Source organism: Aricia agestis, chromosome 17 (genome assembly GCF_905147365.1).
Source record: "Aricia agestis chromosome 17, ilAriAges1.1, whole genome shotgun sequence".
Taxonomy (NCBI): Eukaryota; Metazoa; Arthropoda; class Insecta; order Lepidoptera; family Lycaenidae; genus Aricia; species Aricia agestis.
In genome coordinates this window covers 3,075,359-3,101,773 of record NC_056422.1, presented here as the reverse complement: position 1 = coordinate 3,101,773, position 26,415 = coordinate 3,075,359, and the positions used below count along the sequence as shown (strand labels likewise).

The window sequence follows — 26,415 nt, the reverse complement described above, 5'->3', positions numbered from 1 at the left end:
ACACGAAATGCGGCGCGTACGGTGCGTGTGCGGTTGTGCGGACGAATGTGCGAGGTTTCACATCATTTTATACAACGAATTCTAAAATGCGGCGTATTATATTTATGGCGTTGTTGCTGTTTTACATTTACTGATAAAAAATATTTATACAAACGAATATTATTCTATAAGTACAATGTTTTGTTCTTGTCTTGTAGTATAAACGAGCTCGAAAGAAAAGGACACAACATTGTATAGTATAGCATATTCATTGTGTGACTTTTTAATCCTTTGAACACACAATTATTTTAATTCAGAAGGCTCACTCAAATCGACACAAATTAAATTTTAGTAACTTAATCTACTAACAAATAAAATACACCCTTAAAGTTCTTTCAAAACAAATTAAATTATGTAAATGGGAACAAAAACTTGTAAAATCTAATTTTAATCTTCTCGCAAGAAGGCTTACCCCATTATACAAATAAAAATATTGAAACCTTTGATTAGTAAGTATCCATTATCATACATATCTAATTATCTACACCAAGTCTATCTGTCTGCCTGTTTGTTTATCTGTCCTTTTGTGCGCCTATGAAGACACAAGCAACAGCTGGTTTACAGACACATCTAATAGGGATGACGACAAGGTAAAAGATTAGCTGATTTTTTAAATAAAATAAAGGCGATAAAATATAAGTATTTCCAAAATTTCAGCTTCATAACTTATGTATTTTTTATTTGTTATGAGCCTTCAAAGTTGGATAGTCAAGTCGATTTTTTTTATAAAATGCTTTAATTTTTGTATACCACTCGATAAGTTATGCAATTTATAAAAAAATCTTATGAATCCACTTTCATAAACGCAATATTTAACATAGAGAGGATATAGCGAACCAATGGCACGCGACAAAATTTAGAGCATGCTACTGATCACAAAATTATTATAGTTTATTTTTTACTTATCTAAGGTAGGCTAAGGTAGGCTCAGGGCATTATATTTTTAGAGATAAGCGTCAGAATTACAAAGCAAAATATGTGATGGCACGTCTATTGACATCACTAAAGGATTCTTCAGAAAAATAGCAGGTTGTTATGGTAAAGTTCGCCATTCCTGAGCTAGAGTAGTATGCTGTATGACAGATCGTTGCACACTCACCTGTCATCGGGGTCGCTCCACAGCAGATCGCACATGGGTCCCTCGTGCGGGACCTCCTGCACGCGGTCCAGCGCGCGTATATGGTCCAGGGTGTCGATGGACGGGCTGAGCCCACCGTGCAGGCAGAAGATCTGGCCGTCCACGAGCGCGGTCAGCGGCAGGAAATCGAAGAGGTCCGTGAAGTGCTTCCACACGGACGCGTTGCCGTACTTGCGGAGACATTCGTCGTAGAAGCCGTACACCTGGGTGATCTGACGGGACTCGTGGTTGCCGCGCAGGATGGTTATTCTCTCGCGGTATCTAACCTGCAATGAGAAGGAGACAGAGTCAGTGAAGAGAAAGAGACAGGTGACCAAAATGATAACATTGCACTTTATCAATAAAAAAAGAACATATACGGTCGAATTGAGAAAGCTCTTCATTTTTGGAAGTCGATTAAAAAGTGACCAAATTAATAATCTACATTCCATATAACCTTTGCTTTGATAGTGTCCAAATATTTTCCAACCATTCATGAACATATTGTATAATGTATTGCATATCACATTATTATTTTTATTACAATGTTAGTTTTTGACAAAAATAACTATACTTAGGGCCTGTTTCACCACTTCCTGATAAAGTGCCGGATAGGCTATCCACAACTTTTTTGACAGATTCTCCATACTCTATTTGTCAAGTTAAGTGGTGGATGATAGCCTATCCAACACTTATCAGGTAGTGGTGAAACGGGCCCCTAGCCCATTCTATTATCTGGGACATTATTAAGAATCTAAGAACACACAAGAACAATATTGGCTCAGTAATTTCCTAAAAACTAGAGCTTAGTTGAGATTACATACAACAATATTGTTCTTTCAAAAATAACATTTACCAAATTGTTTACACGTTTAGCTTAAAATTAGCATCGTTATTAATATAAATCCAGCAACTTTCAATGATATATAATATTTATAAAGTTTTATATTACGAATGGGCATTGTCCAAAAAAAATCACATGTACTTTTTATATTTTTTTTCGTTAAAATAGGGTATTTTAAGAATATAAATTAAATAATTTTGAAATTCATTGGCTAGTTTTTTCTCAATAAATTTTTAAAGTTTCGCTCTGACGTCATCATCGGCGGACAATTGACCTCTGAGTATGTTTTAAATTTCCTTTCAATCTTATTTATAATGGCTGGTTCGTCAAATGCAAGTTCTCATTATGTGAAGGCTCATACGAGAAGCGTACCAAAAGTTCGAAACGTGATGTTGGTCGAATTTATTGCTAATATAACGCCATTGAAGGTCAACCAAAGGTTAAACATATTTGATCAAAAATATAAGTAACTAATGGGTATTTTTTTCGTTTAAATACAGAAAAACGATCGCTGACCTTATTCCTCGAAATGTTTTTGTAATGAGCAAAATTAAAAAAAAATGGACAATCCCCATTGCATATTTAATAGATTTTAAATATCATTTATACTGGCATAACGGCTCTCAAATACCTTATTAGCTAGTGCAAACTCTAGATAAGCAACATTAAAATATGCATAGAATATTAAGCAGCGTGGCCAAATTCAGTAATTGTTCGCTTTATATTGTACGCGCGACCTTCATTCTCGTTCTGCTCAATCAATTTAAAAATTAGTTCATTTATTGTAGTGTTCTTGAACATTTTATATCTCACTTTTCGACTTTGACCGCAATTTACAAAGTCTCCAGTACCCAAATTCTACTTAATGTTAACGCAGTTCAGTCCCTGTTCGATCTAGTTTGTTTGCTACCAAACAGCAAAATTATTTCCATAGATGTAAATCAAACACTCATGTGAAATACCATTTTGAAGTTTGTATTGTTAGGTCCTGTTTTAGTCACGTAAGTTACACGATCAATCTATCATCAATCTGGCGTCAATCCGAGATTAACGCCAGAATCCCGATTGATATGATAAAGCCTCGTTTCCACTAAGCAACAATTCACGCGCAACATGCTGGACAACAAGTTGCCCAACATGTTGAAAGTCAGCGCGGGACTTTTGATGAACAACGTTGTCTGTCTACGCATCTACTTTACGTCAGTCGTCGCCAACATGTCGCCAGAGGAACTTGTGTTGATTTTAGTGGCAGTGGTTATAATTTTTTTTATAGTATCTGTGAGCAGTATCCCATAGACGTTCATAGTTTTGGTACAGTTCGCTTAATTTAAGCACTTGTTCGTTAGACCACACTACGGACATTGTTGCGCGCGTCTCCACTTGACGACAATTGATGCAATTCTCTTTAAACAAACAACAAGCCGCGCGTCAGCTGGCAACATCGCGCACTGTTGTGCAACGTTGCCGTACATGTTGAGCCTCACGTGTCGCGCGCTAAATGTTGCCTAGTGGAGACGCGGCTTAAAAATTGATCGAGTAATCATTTTTAATATGATAAAAAGTACATATTAAAAATGATTACTCGATCAATCCCTGGGTTAGGGGGGTATTACATTATCATTTATATTGGATCATTGCTATGATCAATTGATCATATCTGCTTATTACATTATCATATTTCATTGATCCTATTTTACGTTATATGTGGTTTCAATAGCCAATGGAGAGCGCTAGCGCTGACAAGTATTGACGTCAGGGTTACTAGATCTCAGAGAATTCGATGTGTCAAAAGACATCGTCATTTTTAATATGGCTTGTTTTTTGTTATTTCAGCAAGATTATCCAAGTATATAATTAGAAAAATAATTACATTACATTATTTGAAACATATTAACGAACAAGAAATTAAAAACTCTTTTTTATATTAAATAACTGGCAACACCTATATCTATGACCGTATTGGATCCAATCTCTCAGCAAATGTCAAAAATCTATGATCAAGGAAGAAATGAATCATATGTCTATATTACATTATCCAATATCATTGACTCAATGATCTCGGATCCAATATATATGATAATCTAATATCCCCCTTAGACGGTCAGTTTCACGTCAATCTTTTTATTACCAGATTGATGGATCAGATTGATGAAAAAACTGATCGTGTAACCTAAGTCAATAGTTCTAACTTAAAACTTTTTTATACATAGGCATTTCAAATTAAATTGAAATGGTCAAACAGACCATACTACATGGTAAACATAATCAATGATGAAAAGAGCATGGCATTTGTTATAAGAAAATCCACATTGTAATATCATAAATATTTTTACTCACAAATATACTTATTATTCATACTCAATGTACCTCACACAGTTCGACATTGAAGGCCTTCACAAAAACAATAAGTATGCGACTCGTTAAATTTTACTACAAAATGTGCGAAAACTCATGTTTATGATATTTCCCCGACTATGTTATCGAGTGCATGTGATATAATATGTGTGAATTATTATTTATATTTTGATGCGCTATAGAGCCTATTTAAGATGAATTTAAGCTTATTCGGACGGCGGACCAATAGGGATGTTGCCAGGATCAGAGATTAGCAGATTTTTTTAATGATGATGTGACGGTAAAAAATACGCATTTCCAAAATTTCAGTTTCATAATTTATGTATTTTTTGTTACGAGCCCTCAAATTTGGATATATTTTTTAAACAGTTTTTAATATTGAATACCATTCGATAAGTTTAAAGATACGCAATTTATAAAAATGTTTCTTATGAAACTACTTTCATAAACGCAATATTTAACGTAGCTATCGAATAAAGTCTTCCCGCTATGCGTACAAACTTTCAAGGCGTCACGTCATAATGTGCTGACATTTTGTATGGAGCGTTTTGGGATGTGATTTTCGAATTGAGATATCTTGGAGAGTTTTTAAGATATCAGAGTCATTGTTTCACCGATGGTTCAATTTTTGAGAGTTCCTTTAATTACATTTAAGAAAAAAACATAGGAAACTAGCCATTAGTGCCAAAAACCTGAATCGCGCTATCGAAGATTGGCGCTCACAATTTTATGAATTGTAAATTTAATAGCAGATAACTGAGATATCAGGCTAAAGCCTGACCAAGCATATTATGTACTATAATATGCTTATAATATATTTCCATTCAATCCAGAGGAGTCTAAGGGCCTGTTTCACCACTTCCTGATAAGGTTATCCACCATTTAACTTTACAGATCAAGTATGGAGAATATGTAAAAAAAGTTGTGAATAGCCTATTAAGCACTTTATTAGAAAGTGGTGAAACAGGCCCTAAGTCCTAACTCCTAACTCATTAATATAAATTTTTTAACTCCAAGATTATTTTCCTTTTATTTCATAATTCTATAATTTCTCTTGAGTAAATTCCTTTACGTTATGCAGCCCTTATCATTCATTGACAAGTGAGACAACATGACATAACATCGTGATCGTGAAGCCATTGATCGTGTTTATAAATAGACTAATCTAAATATACCTTTACTATACATGGCTCGCTCCCTTTCGACCTTATAACCCGGTAATAAGTGCTGTGTACCGGGTGTATGTACTATGTAATTCCCAAGGAGGTACTGTTGGACGATCGCCGAATTTATTTATGATAATTAAAAAGCGAGAGTTTACACACCTTCGCCGGCTGATACGAGCACGCGTCGGCCACGTGCGGGCCGAATTAGAATTTCGTGTTCATTTAAGGAGTGAGCACACTGAGACGGGCCGTGCCGGGGCTCAGCGTGCCGGGGCTCATCGCAAAAATCCGCCTCCATACAATTTGTATGGAAGCGGAAATCTGCTGCGCCCCGACACAGTGTGCGATTACGCGCATCCGCTTCCATACAAATTGTATGGAGGCGGATTTTTGCGATGAGCCCCGGCACGCTGAGCCCCGGCACGGCCCGTCTCAGTGTGCTCACTCCTTTACATCAACCTTTCCCAAAGTGGGCGATAACGCCCCCTTGTGGGCGCCGAAGGCCTAAAGGCGGTGTGGGATCCATAAAAAATGAAAAAATGGAGGCGCTGTATAGAGGCTTGAGGGGTGATTTGTAATTTAATTTCATCTGGATATAATTTAAATTAAATCCAATAATTCTACTATAGTGTAAAAATTAATGCAACGTTAATGCCGCGTCTTTTAAAAACGATTTGTCTCTTGTTTTATCCAGTCCGTTTCTTAGCAAACTACAAAATGGTATTGTGATGCTATGTCAATGTGGTGTGACATTTTCATAAAAATAGCAATAAGGCAGGCCAATAAGGTAGGCCATTAGGAAGCCAGAACAACAAAAGCGCGAAAATCCTAATTTGATCATTGATCGTCAATTTTTTTTATGTAATAAAGGGGCAAACGAGCATACGGGTCACCTGATGGAAAGCAACTTCCGTCGCCCATGGACACTCGCAGCATCAGAAGAGCTGCAGGTCCGTTGTCGGCTTTTTAACAGGGAATAGGGTAATAGGGGAGGGTAGGGATGGGAAGGGAAGGGAATAGGGGAGGGTAGGGAAGGGAATAGGGTAGAGGATTGGGCCTCCGGTAAACTCACTCACTCGGCGAAACACAGCGCAAGCGCTGTTTCACGCCGGTTTTCTGTGAGCCCATGGTATTTCTCCAGTTGAGCCGGCCCATTCGTGACGAAGCATGGCTCTCCCACGTCTAAATTGTAACAGAGATATGAAACCAATAATTACTTTTATTCCGCTTCATATCTAGAGTGGTAGCTTAATACAATTTTATTTGACTCAATATTTCTTGGAACCTACCGTCACCCAAGGGCCAAGAACTCCCTTTTTCCTTTAAAGCGCCATCTACTGCAAATGCATGACTCATACACATTGTACTAGCGAAAATGAGTAAACGAAGGCCATCTAATCTACAATCTTATTTACCTCTGATGTTCAGAAATTGAACCTTAAGGCGGGGATTAATCTAAATCCAAAACGATAACCTTGCACACAACCAAAGACCAAGCGTATAAGCATAGCAATAAGATTCATTTTAGCTTAGCATAAAACTGTAGTTACTCGGGCGGATCTTCTCTATTTTTCATGTTTTTTTTTAATATATTTGGAAATAAACATTAAGAAACAAAATTGTTCGGTTAAGGACATTTTAATATAGATTTACTAACAATTTATTCAAATAAAATGTATAATTATCCTAGTTTATACTTATATTTCGATGAAATAGATTTATATCGGAGGTGAGTTCGTAAATTAATTATTACGTTTTATTAAAATGTTTATGGTTTAAGGTATTTTAAATATTGTGCTTTATATGTCATATTTTTTAACACTTCGTTATTATATTGGAACTAGGTAAACCGGGAGTCACGGAATAACAAATTGGGGTTTATCCTCGCCTTAAGAAGCGGACATACAGGTTTTAAATCTGAACGAATTGTAAGGCTGGAACTATACGGCTCGGATTCCGGAATTACGGAAAATTCGCAATCCTGAAATAAGAACTCTGCACTAATACTACAGAACTGAACAAGGATGATGATGATTTTCAACCATATCCAGTCGTGAATGAAAAAAAATCATAGTATGAAAATATCATAGTATGGAAATCATACTATGGAAATATGCAAGCAGACCATGAATTTCCACGAAGAACCTACAGCACAATCAAAAGCATTCATCAGAAATTGATGAAAATGCTGTTGAATTATCGTCAATTTAGAACTTAGAGTTGAGATATAAGATCTCGCGTCCCGATTATCGAGTCACATGTTAATGTCAAGTGTAGAGTCCTAATTTCAGTGTAATTTTCCCGCAACTCCGGAATTCTTGTGAGTCTATCTCCAGCTTAACATTAAAAAATGATCGCTGACGCTGTAGAAATAAACAAACCGCTAAATACCGCGTATTACCGCCACGGACAAATAAACATTCGCTAATACTGGTTCGGACCGAATTTGTTTAATAGCTTGAAGCTTCACGTTTAGCACTGAAATTTATTGAGCTGTGAAATGAACAATAGCAATCTATCTGCCTTATTAAAAAAAAAGCCAACCGTTGTGGAAACCAACGACATTGTAAAATGTCACTAATTGTTGTTTTCTTAATTAAACCTAACTTAGCTTACAATTTTGCATTTAAAACTTTAGAATACAACTGTACTTGCCACATCCATCAAGCAAATTAAGCCAATGTTAGGCGTCTGTCTGTTACTTCTTCATCTAGGCAACATTCAGTAAATAATAATATTCATAGGTCAGTCTAGCGATAAAAAAAAATCAATTATCCTAGCTGGTTTATGTAGTAGATTAGAGGACAAGCGCTGACCTCATCTTATCACTGATAGCGACTGATAATAATATGAGATCTAATAACTATTTGTGTTATGATTATCATAGAACTTCTATGCAGTGTAATTTTTCTATTAGGAGTTAGATTATAGATACTAGTCCTTTGCTCTACGGTGCTCTATGGTAACATACATTCTAGACTCTAGAGTCTAGAGCAGCATTTCCCAAAGTGTGGGTCGCGACCCACTGCACTGGTGGGTCGTGGGCAGATTTTAGGTGGGCCCTGAAACTATGGGACGATTGTCGTACTTACGTACGGTACGTTTTTTAATTGAAATGGGTGTGGTGAGGAGCTTTAGAAAAGGCCCAAGTCCAGCAGTGAACGTCAGTAGACTGACGATGATGATATAGTCAGCGGCAGCAACATATCACTTTTTGTCTTCATGACACAAGGTGGGCCGCGAACTTTAATCTTTCTTGTAGATGGGTCGCGGTCCCGACAAGTTTGGGAAACACTGGTCTAGAGTCTATGGTGTACACTGTACATGTTCTAAAATCTAAAGTGTGGTCACTGGATAAAGAGAAATTCGGCTATTGAACTCCCTGCATCTTTTTCACGAAAGAAAATACTAAGAAACGAGATACTAAATTATTCATGTGGAAGTGAAAAAAAACACGTCGATGAACCAATTTCTATTTGTCCTGTGACTGTACTATAAAAAGAGTGCTTGGTGTGCACAGTGTATCTGCATTTTAAGGGTCAAATCAATACGTCAAACTTGGCAGCGTTTCCCTATTTGGGAAATTTCAGTGGATACCTAAATATGTAGTTGCTGCAGAAACATTTATTGCAAACTGCATGCTTAAAATATGAAAAAGTGCCTCTTCACAATGGCCCATGATGGTGGCCCACTACAACAAGCCACCGCCATTGTGTAGACGGGGAATGTGTGATGGCGCACGATTTCCAGGCGTGGCGCGCAATGGCGTGGCCTGCAGTGGGCCATTAGGTACTAGCTACTTAACGTGTCGATTATTATTTATCCTACCTAACCAGTAACCACCTAATCTGTGCAATAATAACTTAAGCCGCTGGTTTCTTACTTCCTTTCTTTCCTACATAAACAAACGGGCAAAAACCTGGCAACACTAGGGTTGCCATCCGTCCGGATTTCCCCGGATTTGTCCTAGTTCGAAGGGCGTCCGGGGTGCGTCCGGCCGGGTTTTTGAAAAGTGTCCGGTTGACATCCAGACACCTTTGATGAGAGAAATCCAACTTTTTAACCAGGCAGAAATTAACGAAAGATAAAAACTCGCTAAAAATACACACGGTTTCTAGCACGGACTTGAGTTAATCAGATTTTTACAAATTCTTGTTGGAAAAGCAAAAATTGGCAAGACATTATCGTAAATACTGTTTAAGAGGTGTCCAGGGAAATAACCACATTTCGGCCAAATGTCCGGGAATTTTGTCGTGCCTGACCGGCGAAGGGAATTTGGGTGATGGCAACACTCACCTTTAACGCGACGAGCAATGTGACGGTCTCGACGCTGTAGTATCCGCGGTCCACGTAGTCACCCATGAACAGGTAGTTGGTGTCTGGAGACCGGCCGCCGATGCGGAACAGCTCCATCAGGTCGTGGAACTGGCCGTGCACGTCGCCGCATACCGTGACCGGGCATTTTACCTCTTGCACGTTCGACTCTGTGGTCAGTATCTCCTTCGCCTGAAAAAAATAAACATCAATGTGACATAAAAAAGTAAACGTCAAATTTCCGGTTCGGGATTTTCGCGCCCAAATTTTTGGTACAATTCAGTTCGACAAGGCTTTATTTGAACGTGGTTGACATTGACGGGAGCGCTGCTGGTAAAGGAGAACTGTCAAACACAAGTCAAAAATGACGTTTTTCTATGATAGAAGCGTTTAGTTCCTTTTCTCGCCACGTTCAAATAAAGCCTTATCGAATTATACCTCTGGCACATAATATATATTAGTAGTACCAACCTCTGGCTGGTAAAATTATACAATGGAATGTTGACAATGTGAATAAAGAAGTCAAATGTTTGTTTTGAGATTTTCCCGCCAAAATACACAAGTTTTTTGTAAAGATTTAAACATACTATTGCCGAAAATGTATACCGATATAATGATAGATGTGTGATCTAAATGCATGGAATTTTACTAATATCCTTGAAATACTGAGACAAACGCTTATTGGTCAATTAGCATCAACTTGGAGAGTTAGGTAACACATTATTATGTACATACGCTTTTACATAAACATGCTGCATACAGCTAACAGCTTCGTTTGATTGATTATCATTTACAGGAGTTTAAAGGCGTAATGCAATGCATTTTTTTAAGTCCAAGCAAGTACCCACAATAGGACTCAAATTCAGAACTATGAAAGTTACATGTATAAAATATATATTATTTTGCTGCAACTCTAATATCAATCACGTAATGTTGGAAAAGTGATGAGCCCGGAGTCCGGACTACTCGCACTTGGCCAGTTAAAAACTGTTAGCAGCACCTACATGCTTGTACTTTTCATTTCGACGTTCTTAAAACTTTTTTACTAATATTTTTTCATGACTCCAATACAATACACAGTAATCACGCGTTGATAATGTGTTGGCCCATTTCTCCGAGCCGAGTTACGCGCGCCAGATGGGTAGGAAACGCCGCTTTATTTCACACAAAAACGGATACATCTATAAACATGCCCGCAACAATTACATTTGCTGCGGCAGCTGTAGTTGTGGCGCGGGCGTAGAATTGTACCATTTTAATATACTATACGATAGAGTATAGACTATAGACTAAGGGCTAGCCTTGGAGACAATTATATAATATAAAAAATATTTCATTTAAATCAAATTTGTTTATATATAAGTACAAACAACACTTAAATACTCAAAAGTTTAAAAAAAAAAGAACAAGAACTAAATGAAAAGCCTACACAACAAAAACAATATTTGTATATGAATTTCCACAAAAGAAAAACTTAACCGTACGAGTACACTCTATCAACCCTACCCTACCCAGAAGCCCTCTCCCTAGGTCGAGAGATTATTGAAACAAGTTTCTAGACTGCATTTAAGACCTAGCCGGCAGGCACGTCCGTTGTTATTGCATAACCATAACGTTTTAGGTCTTCCGCATTGAGAGACGATTAAGAGGATTCCACACCGCCATTTTTTCCATACAAACGTTGTCCCCTGTTTCCTCCCTGGATAATGCTAGTAGAGTTATAATTTTTTTCCTGAATATCTATGGCCACTAATACAATGTCCCTATGTTTTCTTTTTTTTCATAATTTGATTATTAAATAAGATATGAACGTTCAAAAACCCAAAAAAATGGCCAGATTTTCCACTGTGTTCAAACGTCCAGAAAACAGATTTGGATAGATTATACAAAAAAAGCAAAACATAGGAACACAGCTCAAGCCTTTTTTTAATCTTTAATGAAAAAAGTACTTAAATCGGTTAAGTTTTGGAGAAGGAATCAGGGGACAACGAATCGTTGATTTTCTGGATTTTCTGCAGTTGTCTCTATCGCGTTCTGCGGTATAGGCTTGAGGTAAGGGAGACAGCTATAGATATTACACGTACTTTTTTTTCATTTCTCTAGCCGCTGTGGTATCCTCTTAAGAGCTACTCTCTCTAGTCTATAAATCTTTCTTAAATCTAAATAATGCCAAAGATAATGCTAAGTTTCGACGTCAAAACATAAACATCAACAATAACACTACTGGTAATAAACAATAAATAAGAACTCTCTTGTCCAAAAAAAAACGGACACTCCATTTTCAAACGTTTAAATGGGAATTTAAAATCCGTTAAAAAATAAACTGTTATAATTTTTTTGCGTAAATAATAAGCCGGACAACAGCTTTCGTTTGCGTGTCCGTTAATATGGTCAATGGTGTAATTTCCATTAACGAACTTTTCATATAACTAGCACATACAAGTCTACTCCTATACAAGTACATAACACAATATCAAAGAAAGTACGTATCATCAATGCAATAGACTGTAGAAATACTGACAGACTTTCTTTATCTGTCACTTTGTCTACTCTACCGTAGAAAGAAAGCATGCAGAAAAAGAGGTAAGTATAAATTTTCTGACAATCTCACGTGATTAATGGACGACCCCTACGATTTTCGGCATAAGGCCTTTAGAATATTATGTAAAATCGTCGAGGTGAAAAACCGCAACCTTGTTTTACGCGTGTAAAGTTACTAGTTAGCAGATATACATCCTCTCGCACTTATGGTCATTGCAAAACATTAAGGTGACTTTCCGATCTCTACCGCAATGACCGCGACCGGCAAATACACATTGGTCTAGTGACCCATGCGGCCGCTGCTTTGTAGTGGGCAGCGGCGTAGAGCAAGATGAAACCTATTATAGCCTACCTATGTCTTATGCTAAGTACTCACATACGGTTTTGCTCGATCGAGCAATCACGTCGAGCAAAAGCCGCGGCTCGGGCTTTCGTTCACACATTCAGCATTGCTCGATAGTCGATAGTTTTACTTTAAAGTCGAAATTAATATATTTAATTGCATCGAGCCGGCTCGATGCGAGCCTTCAAGCTGGCTCGATGCGAGCCTTCAAGCTGGCTCGATGCGAGCCTTCGAGCTGTGAGTTTTGCGGTCCACACAGTAATTATGACACGATTTGGAATAAACTATCGAGCAAAACCGTATGTTACTCACACTTAGCAGCAATAAAGTGACATTTCATTTTAATTTTTATAAGTCGCAGTCGCTTGCCACATTGATCGAAACGGCACCTTTAGGAAGACAAGGTCCTTGAAAGGCTAAAACGGAACCAAACCAACTAAAGTCAGTAAACTAAGGCTGCGTTCAAACCAAACCGACAAAACGTGAGCTAGCGTAACTCATTTCTTTGTATTTTCCGTACGTAATAAATAAGGGTCCTTCCCGTTTCACACCACAAATTTTTCATACCGCGGTATGAAACAGCGAAGTACTGTTTTTGAATTGCCTGTTTCATACCGGCGTCCGAAACAGCGAAGACCTTTTTTGAATTAGTCGATTCGTACCGCAGCGCAGATTTTAGTACAGTCAAGCTCAAAATATCTATACATATTATATAAATTATAAAATAATAAATTATTTAATTTAATTTTATTATTATTTATTATGATTTATTACATATTATTATTTTATTTGATTATTTAAATTAAATAAATTCATCACAGAGAAACCAAATACATATTGGGCAATTTATTGATGGTATATGAAAAGACTAAGTATTATTGTGCTTTATTAAAAAAACCTGATCATGTAAAAAATTCAAAAAGATCAACACATTCAATTGAAATAAATCAAAGAATATGAAACGAGCAAACGGGTCACCAGATGGCAACTTCAAGCAACTTCCGTCGCCCATGGACACTCGCAACATCAGAAGAGCTGCAGTTGCGTTGCCATCCTTTTAAGAGGGAATAGGGTAATAGGGCAGGGGAGAGTAGGGAAGAGAATAGGGTACGGTACGGGTATATGGGCGGTGGGCCTCCGGTAAACTCACTCACTCGGCGAAACACAGCGCAAGCGCTGTTTCACGCCGATTTTCTGTGACCCCGTGGTATTTCTCCGATCGAGCCCGCCCATTCGTGCCGAAGCATGGCTCTCCCGTCGAGGCGAAGCGTCACAACCATACAAAAATTTAAAAAAACTAGCGGTACTACGGAACTCTACCTATATTGCGCGTGGCCCGACACGCACTTGGCCGGTTTTTTATTTTTATTTTCTATACTATCTATTTTCATTTAAAAAATAAATTCACACTATGAGGGCACTTTTGAGATTGACAGCTCCCAGACCATAAGTACATTTAAGTATATTCTTTTTGATAATTTAAAATTAATTATATAGTGTTAGGTTAATTTTAAAGTTCTATGTGTAACCAAGCTGTGATTCTATTGTTAGAAGTCTGATAGCATAATATATAATATATTTTTTGATTTTGAAAGAAATGACATTTCTTTATACAAAATATTTTTTTTATTTCTTCTTGTTACCACTTTTCTATACGCCAGTATTAATAAGTGATTAGACTAAAAATATTTAATAAAATTCATGGTACGAATCCACCCATACCAAAAAAGAATTCGTCGTTTCATACCACTCCAAGCACCGCGGTACGAAACAGGCAATTCAAAAACAGTACTTCGCTGTTTCGTACCTATTTCTATTATTCTATTATCAGCCTACAGTGTCCCACTGCTGGGCAAAGGCCTCCCCTCTCTCTTTCCAAAGTTCACGATCCTGTGAAGTTGTTGGCCACTCTTTATCAAACGCATCTAGTTCGTCGCGCCACCTTTTCTTGGGTCGGCCTCTGTTACGCCGACCATTCGGTAGCCACTCCGAAACTAGACGCGCCCACCTGTCCGGGTGCATACGGGAAACGTGCCCTGCCCAGCTCCACTTAAGGCTAGCTGCCTTTCTGCCTACGTCAACGAGCTTCGTTTGGGAACGCAGGGTGGTATTCCGGACGCGGTCAATCCTTTTTATACCTAGAATGCTGCGTTCCATAGCTCGTTGGCAAACTCCGAGTCGGGACTTCTGTGAAGCTGTCAAAGACCAGGACTGGGCACCGTAGGTCAGAATAGGCAAGATACACATGTCCACGAGTTTACGTTTTAGGCATATTGGTAGGTCCCCTTTCATCAGATGTTTCATTGACCAAAAGCTTCTCCATGCCTTCTCAACACGTTGGTCTATTTCTTTGTCTTGCCTGTTATAAAAAGATATTAGTTGGCCTAGATAAACGTACTCGTCGACATAGTGTATCTCCTCCCCATCCACTTTGACTCTACGTTTCGTGCTATTAGACATGAGCTTGGTCTTTGTTCGATTCATTTGAAGTCCCGCCTCGAGGCTCGCCATGCTGAGGTCGTCTAGCATTGACTGTAGGGTTTGAGCTGAAGTGGCAAACAGAACTATGTCATCGGCGAAGCGAAGGTTTGTTAACCTTTTCTTGCCGATAACAACACCTTTGTCTCCCCAGCCAATCGAGACTTTCTGAAAAACCTCCTCTAAGGCGCTCGTAAAAAGGCGTGGAGAAATTGGGTCACCCTGTTTAACACCCCTCTCGATAGAAAATCTTGGGCCTGCAGATTGTAATTTAATGGCGGCTGTACTTCTTCGGTAAATTGTTTTAAGCAAGTTTACGTAAATAGGTTCAATACCCTGTTTGTTGAGAGCTGAAAAGATGCTTTTATGATATATGCTGTCAAAAGCTTTATTAAAGTCGATAAAGGCTAAATATAATGGGAGGTTAAATTCTTGACACTTTTCTATAATTTGATTTAAAGTATGGATGTGATCCGTAGTTGAGAAACCAGGCCGAAAGCCGGCTTGTTCAGGAGGCTGGTGATAATCTAACTGACAGTCTATGCGATTCTGTATTATTTTTATGAAAATTTTATATATATGTGATACTAAACTAATAGGTCTATAATTTGATATGTCGGATTTATCTCCTTTTTTATGTAGAAGTATTATGTTGGAACTACAAAACTGGTCGGGAAGAGTGCCTTTTTTTAAGATTCTATTAAAAAGGTTGCATAAATGTGGAAGAATAATTGGTTCACAAATTTTCAGAGTTTCTGAGGTAATACCATCTTCTCCTGGGCTTCTATTATACTTTAAGCTGAGAATGACTTTGTGTATTTCTTGTTCTGATATTAATGGAACTGTATCAGGGCAGGTGTAATTAATATTTTCAAATATTTTTGTGCTGTCGCTGTATAGATTTTTATAAAATTTAGTACTAATTTCCATTACTTTTTCTCTACTTCTTTGTTTTTTTCCTTGTTCGTCTTTTAAATAGCTTATCCAAAATTTTCTGTGGTTTACTCCATTTTTTGCAACTCTTAATGAAGTATTTTGCTCTAAAGCGTTTTTAACTATTAAAGTATTTAGTTTTCTTAGGTCTTGTCTGATTTTTCGCTTAACTATTTTATCAACATTATTATATTCTATTGTACCTTTCTGCAAATTGGATCTTTCATTGATTAATTTTAAAGTCTCTTCAGTTAACTTCTTGTGTTTGGTGTGGGAATATTTTATTTTATTATTAGCTATTGCGATACTGTCTTTAATGTTTTTATATATTACTTCTGTGTCATTTTCTTCTATATTTAGGCCATTAAATGAATTTTGAAGATGAAGGTTAAATTTTTCTTTATTAGCGATAAGGTTATCTTTTGTGTGTCTTTTATGACTGCGAAATAAAATGGAGCGTTGGAATTTGAAGTTAAATCTGAGTTTAGCTCTTATGGGTCTATGGTCGGAACTGAATTTGAATGTGTTTATTGTGCTTACGTCAGAAACAATATGTCTTTGAGAGGATAATATGAAATCTATTTCGTTTTTTGTATTGTTATTTGGCGACACCCATGTCCAGCGTCTCTGTGGTTTTTTGGGAAAGTGACTATTCATGATTTTCATGTTTTGGCCAAATGCAAATTGGATAAGCCGACTTCCCCTTTCGTTTCGGGTACCAATACCATAAGGACCGTGTTTCGTACCGCGGTATGAAAAATAAGTGGTATGAAACGGGAAGGACCCATAAATAACTCGCTGTTTGACCGAGCTTTGCTCGGTATCCGATGCAAATGACATTTTCTAGAAATGATTCCTAGCTATCACGAGGAAATCCGCACGTGGTTTGTCCCAGAACTCCCAGACGCATTGATCAGCGGGGCTAAAATGGTCGCTTTGAAGAATCATGATATGAATCATAAGATGATTCATTTTTCTAAAATCGCAAAATGCAACTCTGCTTGCAATTGATTTCTGTATTTTTGTACTGATTTGACATTTTTCAGTTTGACAGTTTTGACAATTCATTTGCTGAATTGATTGAAAGGAATTGCTAAATGTGACCATTTTAGCCTAGCAGTTTCCTCTGAAATAGGCAGACTATCCATACTAATATTATATAAATACGATAGTGTATCTGTCTGTCTCTTCAAGTCCAAACCGCTGAACTGATTTGAGATTTGGTATGGAGATACTTTGAGCCCCGGAAAGAACATAGGATACTTTTTATCCTGGAAAAATGTTCGGTTCCTGCGCAATAAATTATATGAGAATTTTGGCGCAACGGAGTTGCGGGCGTCATCTAATCGACATGTATCACCGGTGAGCGAGACACAATAGAATAACAATAGATTTCCAAGAATCCACGATCGAAGGATTAATCATTATCTATATTCTATGCTACTGAGCTAGTAACTTATGTTCCACGGCCAACTTTTTAGTGTGAACTGTGAATGCAGCATCAGTGTTAAAACTAAAATAACCAATTTGAATTATTACTACCTACATAGTTTAATTTCTTCTAATCTTAGTCACGCGCTGTAATTGTCGAGAAAGTGCATCCCTCCTCGCATACAGAAAAATACTCAACTGGTCCGATTTGAAAAATTCTTTCAGTGTTAGATAGCCCATTTATCAAGGAAGGCTATATGCTATATTTTATCACCCTAAGACTTATAAAAGCGAGGAAATAGAGGAAAATGTGGAAAAAACGGGGGAAATATTTTTTTTGAAAGGGCTTATCTCACGAACTACTGGAGCAATTTTTCTGTTATTTGGCACAGATAAGAATCAAGAAGTAGACCACGTGAAGGATCATAGGCTATTTTTTGTGGACTAATTATTATATTTGTCTGTGAAATATCTAATTTAAGCGGGCGAAGCCGCGCGAAACGTCTAGTATTTCTATACTAATATTATAAAGCGGAAGAGTTTGTTTGTTTGTTTGTTTGAACCCACTGGTCCGATTTAAAGAATTCTTTTAAATATAGCCCATTTATCGAGGAAGGCTATAGGCTATATTATGTTATCACGCTAAGACTAATAGAAGCGAAGAAATAGAGGAAAATGAGAAAAAAGGGGAAAATTATTTGAAAGGGCTTAATCTCACGAACTACTCGAGCAATTTTTATGTTATTTGGCACAGATATAGAGAGGACCACGTGAAGGGGCATAGGCTATTTTTTGCGGGAAAATGTACGGTTTTCGTGAAATTCCTAATTTACGCGGGCGAAACCGCGCGGAACGTCTAGTTATAAATAAATTGCGGATGTTTTTATTAATAAAAGACGGATGCCGCAAATGTTACTCAATCATCATCATCATTGAAGATGAATACGGCAAAAACATTCAGTTTTTCTAAAAATCCTCCGAAAAAAAAGATTTCTCAAACTCTCCCATCGCACAATAAAAATTGTGCTGCCAATTGAAAAACTCCAGACATCTTTTTGTACTAAACGACCTTTGGTACGCGGCACGACAAACAAAACATGAAAGAGCTGCGTACTTATAATTAAAATACCCTCACATCCATCACGAATACAGTTTGACAGACTGTGACAGACTATGGCAAATAGGTAGTATAGTCAGCACAATAATAATTTAAGGTGGCACCAGCGGTCATTGTCCTTTCTAGTCTAGGAGCTATGTAAAAAAATGCTCGCACTGCATTCTGTTAACTTAAGAATAAAATTGAATTTTTGTAAAGAAGCAGATTATTATATTTTCATCGGAAAGCGTCTTGGTTACCTCTTCGTATGATAATCTTCAATTATTTATGAGTTCGATGTGATATAATTCATACTGCGTTCACATCGTGTATGCAAAATACAAAATAACTCCCACACCGGTTTCAGTGACGGTGGCCGGTTTCATTGAAACCAGGCCAGCTACGCGGGAGTAATTTTATAGTGCCCAAGTGTGTGCGCAGTACACAAGAGCACTCTCTATTCCTTTACTCTCATAACCCAGTGGGACGGAAGACCGACACGACCGGCGAGAGATCAGGCGCAGGACCGACTTTTTACATGCCCTTCCGACGCATGGATCATCTTACTTGTCAGACAATCAGGTGATCAGCCTGCATTGTCCTAACCAAACTTGGAAATAATATGTTTCCAACGCGGGAATCGAACCCACGACCTCCGAGTCAAGAGCCGCGCTCTATACCACTAGACCACGGAGGCGATAACTACGCGCGCGTCAGTTGCGAGTGGACGTATTTCATGAAAAATTGAAAATGATGGAGCGTGATTACTTCGATACGGAACTTTTTATTGACGAAATTGAAAAAAGTGAGGCCATATGGAATATGGAATCTTCAGATTATTCCAATAAAGTCATAAAACACAGGAACTAAGAAGAAATCATTGAGATTTTTTGTGATGCAGGTGATTCCGAAGAAAAAAAAAACTTTAGGTAGGTAGTAAAAATTTGTGTGTAGTATAGCCACAACACAAATGCTCTTTCCGACTTCCGAGTCCATGTTTGTAACTGGCTGCTGAGCGTTCAGAGAGAGACTCCTGCCAGCGTTTTACGCGCGTAAACCGCCTCATCTGGACAAGCTCGAAATTGAAACGCGCGTATGGACTACGCCTCATCTGGACAGGCGTACACACTCAAGCGCGCGTTAACCGCGCGATAAACGCGCGCTTGTGTGTGTACGCTTCAATAGAATCCGGGGTTGAGAACCCCGCGTTAGCAAAGCGCGCCTAACGCGCGCTTCAAAACATCCAATGTGTACCAGCTCTTAGACTAGAAACATCTGTCACTTCATTGTCATTTGTTAATCGCTGTTTGTACAGATCAAGTTTTTGACAGGGAGTCAATGACCGCTACAGACGGAATTTCGCCATTTGAGAATAGTCAAATACAGTTCAATTCTGTCAAATGGTCTATTAGTCCATCCTCCATACTAATATTGTAAACGCAAGTAGGTATGGCTGTTACCTCTTCACGCCAAAGCCAAGCGATTTTCATGGGAACACAATTATTATAACGATATTGATGGGAACACAATATTTTATTACCGTGGGGAGAGGGAGAAATGTACGGTTCCGATAAACGAATTTCAGCGCAACGAAGTTTGCAAGCGACATCTATACTGTACTCGGCGAAATATGGCGGTAGCGGTCATTTTCTGTACAAACCGCGATTGACAATGAAGTGTCAGATGTTGTCAATCGCGGCTTTGTATAGAAAATGACAAGTTTTTGACAGGGAGTCAATGACCGCTACCGCCATGTTTCGCCGAGTACAGTATAGTGCTACAGTTTGTAACTTCAACCTTCGATAATATTATAGTCTCAACTTAAGCAAGCATGAGCCATAGTCCAATACTAGACACAAAATTTATTTTCATAAGGGGACTCAAGGAACAATCCATATAGGGATATTATTGTTCCCGGAATAAAAAGTGCGGCCTGCCGACCTGTTCAACTAGTTTGCACCAACTACCGATATGTCCACAAAAAGTTGAATAGTGGCAGTTCTATGTTATTCATTGCGCGAAAAAAAAACGCAATTCGACGCGAAATAATGAAAATTCAAATTATTCTCGAAATTTTAAAAAAAATTGTAGTGTTTAAAAATTCTATGACTAATTAAAAAGAATTTTAATACTCTTTGTTTTAGAAGTTATTAAACATACATTTAATAAAGAATAATTATTAATAATTATTAAGTTACTTGTACTAACTGATTATGCTATGTGTTTGAGATATTATGTTCAACTTTGTTGAAATAATAATTTCACCATATCTGACATGGCCTTGTGCATTTTGTGTTTAAAAATAAATTGAACTAAAAATAAACTAAGAATTAAATTTTTTTCAAATATGATTATGTTTTGTCTCCAAATGTAATTTCAGTACAGTAATAACAATTAACAGCACATAACTTTGGTAAAAATCATATTGTGATAGCATGTACATCATAATTAATGGAATGGAGTATACAAATCATAAATTCCAGTAAAGAAACACTTATGTAGAAACCCTAAAAGTGGAATACTTTTGTCTAAATTATAAAATTAATTATTCATTTTTATGTTTATTTGATATGGTCCAGAAAGTCAGGTCAATTATTATCATTAATCTATATCTTATATATTCTTTAAACGAGCAATTCTTGTAATATATAATTGGAATCTCAGAATTGGCTGCAAAGATTTTCATGAAATTTAGTATATAGGGGGTTTCGGGGTCGATAAATCAATCTAGCTAGGAATCATTTTTAGAAAATGTCATTTTATTCTTGTTTTATCGAATACCGAGCAAAGCACGGTCAAATAGCTAGTTATATATTATGCTACTACTTATGGCTACCTATTTAGGTGTTGGTGCATACTGCGGACCCCCTAAGCACCCCATTATATTTTAAATATGCGCGTCATGATTACAAATAAAAATATTATAGTATGAGATGGCATGTCTATGATATATTAGAGATTATTCAGAAAAGTGACATACAATAATTGTGGACCCCCATTTTTTGCCAGGGCCAACATAGACCCCCGTCTAGTCTCGCGTGGACCCCTGGGGGTCCACCTGGACCACTTTGGGAATCACTACTCTTAAGTGATCAAGAGTACATAAGCATCATCATCATCAACTACCTTAGCAGCATAATCATTATCATTCATTCAATATTATTGCTTGTAATCACTAATCACCAAAACACAACTGTCAAACCACACTGTTTGTTTACAAAATTTCATTTTGTAAACACCATCAGCAAAATAAAAGATACTATCAACAAAAGAATATATTATTTCAATTATTTCAGGGAACAAATGTTAAATGTCTATGAATGTAACATATGAACAGTTACAAAATATATTGGGAAAAATTATGCAAGAAATAAGCTAGATAGTAGTAATTCTGGGCATAGTAAGCATTTTGTTTTTGATGAAAGTATTATTATTGAATTTAGGAACTGAAGATTATAAAATCTGCAAAATATTAAGAGCTGATAAGAAACCTGTAGAATCTACATTCCACAGTCTACACTAAACATAACAAAAATTACAAAAATAACCGACTTAAATAAATGCACTTAAAATCAGCATTTTAGGTATATTTACTATATCTACTAAAAGAGGTTTTTGACACAAAATATTATTACCTAACTAAGTAATATTGAGTATCACATAATATGTAAGATATATTCTTTGATAATTTTTTGTTAAGAAATTGAATACCTATCAGAATGACCTAACATTTGTTTGAAATACACAAGTTTTTCATGCAAAATGAATTTCTAGTTTGCTAGGTACATCAATAATAATTAATAAATAGCTGTCCCGGTGAACTTCGTTTCACTTTAAAACCTTCCCTGGACTTCCATGAATATTTAAATACTAAAATTAGCCCAATCCGTTCAGCCGTTTTTGAGTTTTAGCGTTACTAACACAATTGAAAATCCATTTTTATATATATGGATATAGAAGGTAGATTACAAATTATGATGTTGCAAGGAAAAATAAGGTTATGAATAAGCCAAGATAAACAAAAGACATCACGAAATACTGATAAGATTAAAATAACAAAATAAGAAAGAGGAAAAAGTAGTTTACTTAACAACTAAGTAAGAGAATGATAGGTAAAAAGTTATCATGTCATGTTTTCATACTTTTCTATAAATATCTGTAATTTGCCCACTAACGATGTTTTCAGAAGAGCGATCGGCGAATGGGAGAAAAATCCATAACATCAGCAAGATATTGTTTATTTCGGTTGGGGGTGGAAATCGATAATGTTATTACGGGGAATCGCACCAAGATGTAAGTAAGCGGTCAAAACTAGACCCACACACTATGCATACCCTAAACTTCGTCTATGATTATGATTCACACAACTAGGTATACATTATGGGCAAATAGTATCACACGTAAGACTTATAGAACCCATTAAAACCAGTTATATCAACAAATAACTAAAGAATTACCTTATCGCATAACGTTTTTACTTGATTTTCTGTCAATTGCTTGCATTCGTTTAGTTGTTCAATCCATTGATCCAGTTCCTTTAGTGAAGCCTTGTCCTCCATGCTTTGTGTCTGTATTATTAACGTACGAGACGTTAATGTTGTTTTAATGTATTTTATCTATTAGATTTACACAAAACCATGCGAAATTTGTATTTTACTATTTCACCAGAAATACTGACTTTAGCAGACACTTACAAAATGGCGATGGTGATACTTGCGTGACGTCAATTTAATTCGAAAAAGCGACAAAATAACTCTAGCGGAATTTTAATGTACTAATGCATCAATGTTGCTCAAAAATAATTATATTATATCAAATCGAAAGTCGAAACGACGCAAAATTTAGTTAATATTTTACTTACAACATGGAAAATATTACTTTTTATCGCTTTTATATTGTCTGTTTTAACAAAGTTTTGTAAAATTAGAGAAAAATTACTAAGGTAAATGACTAGTGATTGGACAGTACTAGTCATTGGACAAATCACAAAAACACAATATTTATTAAGGTTGCCTTAACAAATACATGCGTTTAAAGTAACAGAACGCCTAATTTTAAAGACAAACAGGTAGTTTTTAAAGCAAATTTAATAAATATTGTGTTTCGTGCTCTGTCCAATGATCTGCGGGGCTAAAATGGTCACATTTAGCAATTCCTCTCAATCAATTCAGCAAATGAATTGTCAAAACTGTCAAACTGACAAATGTTAAATCAGTACAAAAATACAGAAATGAATTGCAAGCAGAGTTGCATTTTGCGATGCATCATATTATGATTCATATCATGATTCTTCAAAGCGACCATTATTGATTTTAGCCCCGCAGTACTGTCCAATCACTGGTCGTTTTAGTTTCACGGTTCACCCTAATAATGTTTAGGGCGTTTCCACATTATCCGATCCGATATCGGTGTCAGACGCCGATCCCTTAGGCCTTATCGCAGTAAGTTCAAAATCGATGAACTTGCTTCAAACTGGTACCGCACTATCTAACTGGAGTCCCTCAAGGTGGTGTACTCTCCCCGTTGTTGTTCTCAATCTATATTAATTCTATATGTAATAACCATAGAGTAAACATTATAGCAAGTGCTAATGTATACTCTAAGGTAATAACATTTACCACATGTATGCCGATGACCTCCAAATATATTCGCATGCTATTTTAGATAATCTAAGTTCAGCTATTTCTAAGTTAAATCAAGACCTATCGAATATATTTGACTGATCAACAAAGCATGGTTTGCAACTCAATCCTGCAAAAACACAAGCTATTGTTATTGGTAGCCAAGGCAGTTTAAAAAGAATAAGTTTTTCTGTTTTAGTAAAATTTTACTTGAGTATAACTGTTTCCTGATCTAAGAGTAAGCTGGTTTTGCGTTTTTCCAACTTCTAATCCAAGAATGAGGTAATTACACGGGAGTAAATCGCCCATGACTATTAACAATGACGGATCTGCAAAATCGTCATTTTTGTTTTATTTCATAAAATATGTCCTTATAACCAAGGCTATCGTGAGCTGAAAAGAAAAAATCTATATTATGCATAGTTTCTGAAATAGCCACATTAAAAATGTCGTATATTACTAAGATAACCCGCTAACAATGTCGGATAGTCACTACCTACGTTATTAACGGAACGCGGAAGCGAGTTAGAACGCACGATGTGCAACATCCGACTATGTTAACGGAGGGAATGGACTTCGCGCTGTCACTTGATTTTTTGCTACCGTAGTTATATTTTTTTTACTTTTCGACGTCTACAAGATCAGCACGGCCAATAATTAAAACTTGGTACTCAACCAAATTAAGAAAAATATAGTAAAAGGCAAAAAATGCTGATGGTAATATTATGACCAAAGCTAACGCTAGTGCTGAAAATGGTATGTGGCGGTACCCACAATTCGCCTAACATTCCTGCATCGCGCTATCGAAGTTTCGGAGAACGGCAAGATATATACAACGTCTGAAATGACGTCAGTGGGCTTCGGCCTGACCGAGCATGACCATCGACAAGAACACGCATCCTTCTGGACATTAATCATCATTAACACTCCCCGCCCCTCCGCACCACGTCAGCAGACATCAAGCATAACCGGGTCGCCTCGACCATAAGCCGCGTTGGAGGTCCGCACCGGTCGAACCCGCGTCTGGCTTGAATGGGGCAGCCATAGGCTACAACGACCGGTCAGCAAGCAGAGCACGGGGTCCTCCCTCTGCTGGTCATTGCACGCGTAGCTTCGGCCCACACCTGACAACACAAGCGCATCGAAGAATACCACAGGTCTTCGGGGGGGAATGATGTGGCGGTACCCACAATTCGCCTAATATTCCTGCATCGCGCTATCGAAGTTTCGGAGAACGGCAAGATATATACAACGTCTGAAATGACGTCAGTGGGCTTCGGCCTGACCGAGCATGCTATCTCGCTCGGTCGGAAGATCTTCCTTTTCGGCCGCCACTAACAACGTTAAAGGTATTTTCTATTCTTTATAATCTTTTTAAATACTTTTAACAGTATAGCTTATGTTTTATTGCTTTAGATTTGATTATGAGATGAATTCTTAACTTTTTAACATTAATTTATCGTAGGTAACTAAAAATTGTAGGATGTACCACATCCAACGTTCTTAACCGGTTTTTCAAATGTGTAAAAAAAAAAATGATTAAATTGTCGGTAGTGCCACTTCTGACATTATTACTTAAGTGGATTTATAAATTGGTAAAATGTCGGTGGTACTAAATCATAATCATTTTATTTACTTTTCTTATTGATTAAATGGCGCTTGTAGTTTGTACCATATCTGTCGTTGCCCACCGACTTTTAATAAATTGCAGAAGGCTTTAAAATGGGTAATTTTTGTGCGATAATTAGGTTTTTATTGGCACATGTCATACATAATGAATTAATATATTTTTTTTATTTATTTATCGTATTTTTCATGGTTTTGCGATTTGGTGACTAGTAGCCGCAATAAAGCCAGACTTTCTTGGCATTTTGCTATTAGGCAGGTATTTTCATACGTACATTGTTTTTACGTTTTATTTGACAGAAGTCCATAAAACTATTTTTTTTTCTTTAAATTCTTGTCGTTTTTGTTGGTAATTTCTACATGCGACATATTTTTAAATTAACAGTTATCACTTAACAATGACGTAAATGCCACTTCCAACAAGCAATCGTCGATTTTCTACAAGCAACAATGTCGGTTCCGACAAATCAGCATTACTCGTACCCCGTTAAAAAGGTCAGAAGTGACTTTA

At 37.0% G+C, this 26,415-nt stretch overlaps 1 protein-coding gene across 1 annotated transcript in view; it reads right to left on the bottom strand.

The window, feature by feature from the left end:
- Nucleotides 1-23,383, bottom strand: part of LOC121735170 (serine/threonine-protein phosphatase 2A catalytic subunit beta isoform) — a 29,080-nt gene extending 5,697 nt beyond the window's left edge. Inside the window, exons 1-3 of the mRNA XM_042125854.1 lie at nucleotides 23,115-23,383; nucleotides 9,818-10,027; nucleotides 1,139-1,443 (exon numbers count right to left, since the gene is read on the bottom strand). Coding sequence (XP_041981788.1) covers nucleotides 1,139-1,443; nucleotides 9,818-10,027; nucleotides 23,115-23,216 — 617 coding nt within the window. The 5' untranslated portion in view covers nucleotides 23,217-23,383. The remainder of the gene's footprint in view (nucleotides 1-1,138; nucleotides 1,444-9,817; nucleotides 10,028-23,114) is intronic.
- Between the last annotated feature and the right edge of the window lie 3,032 nt (nucleotides 23,384-26,415).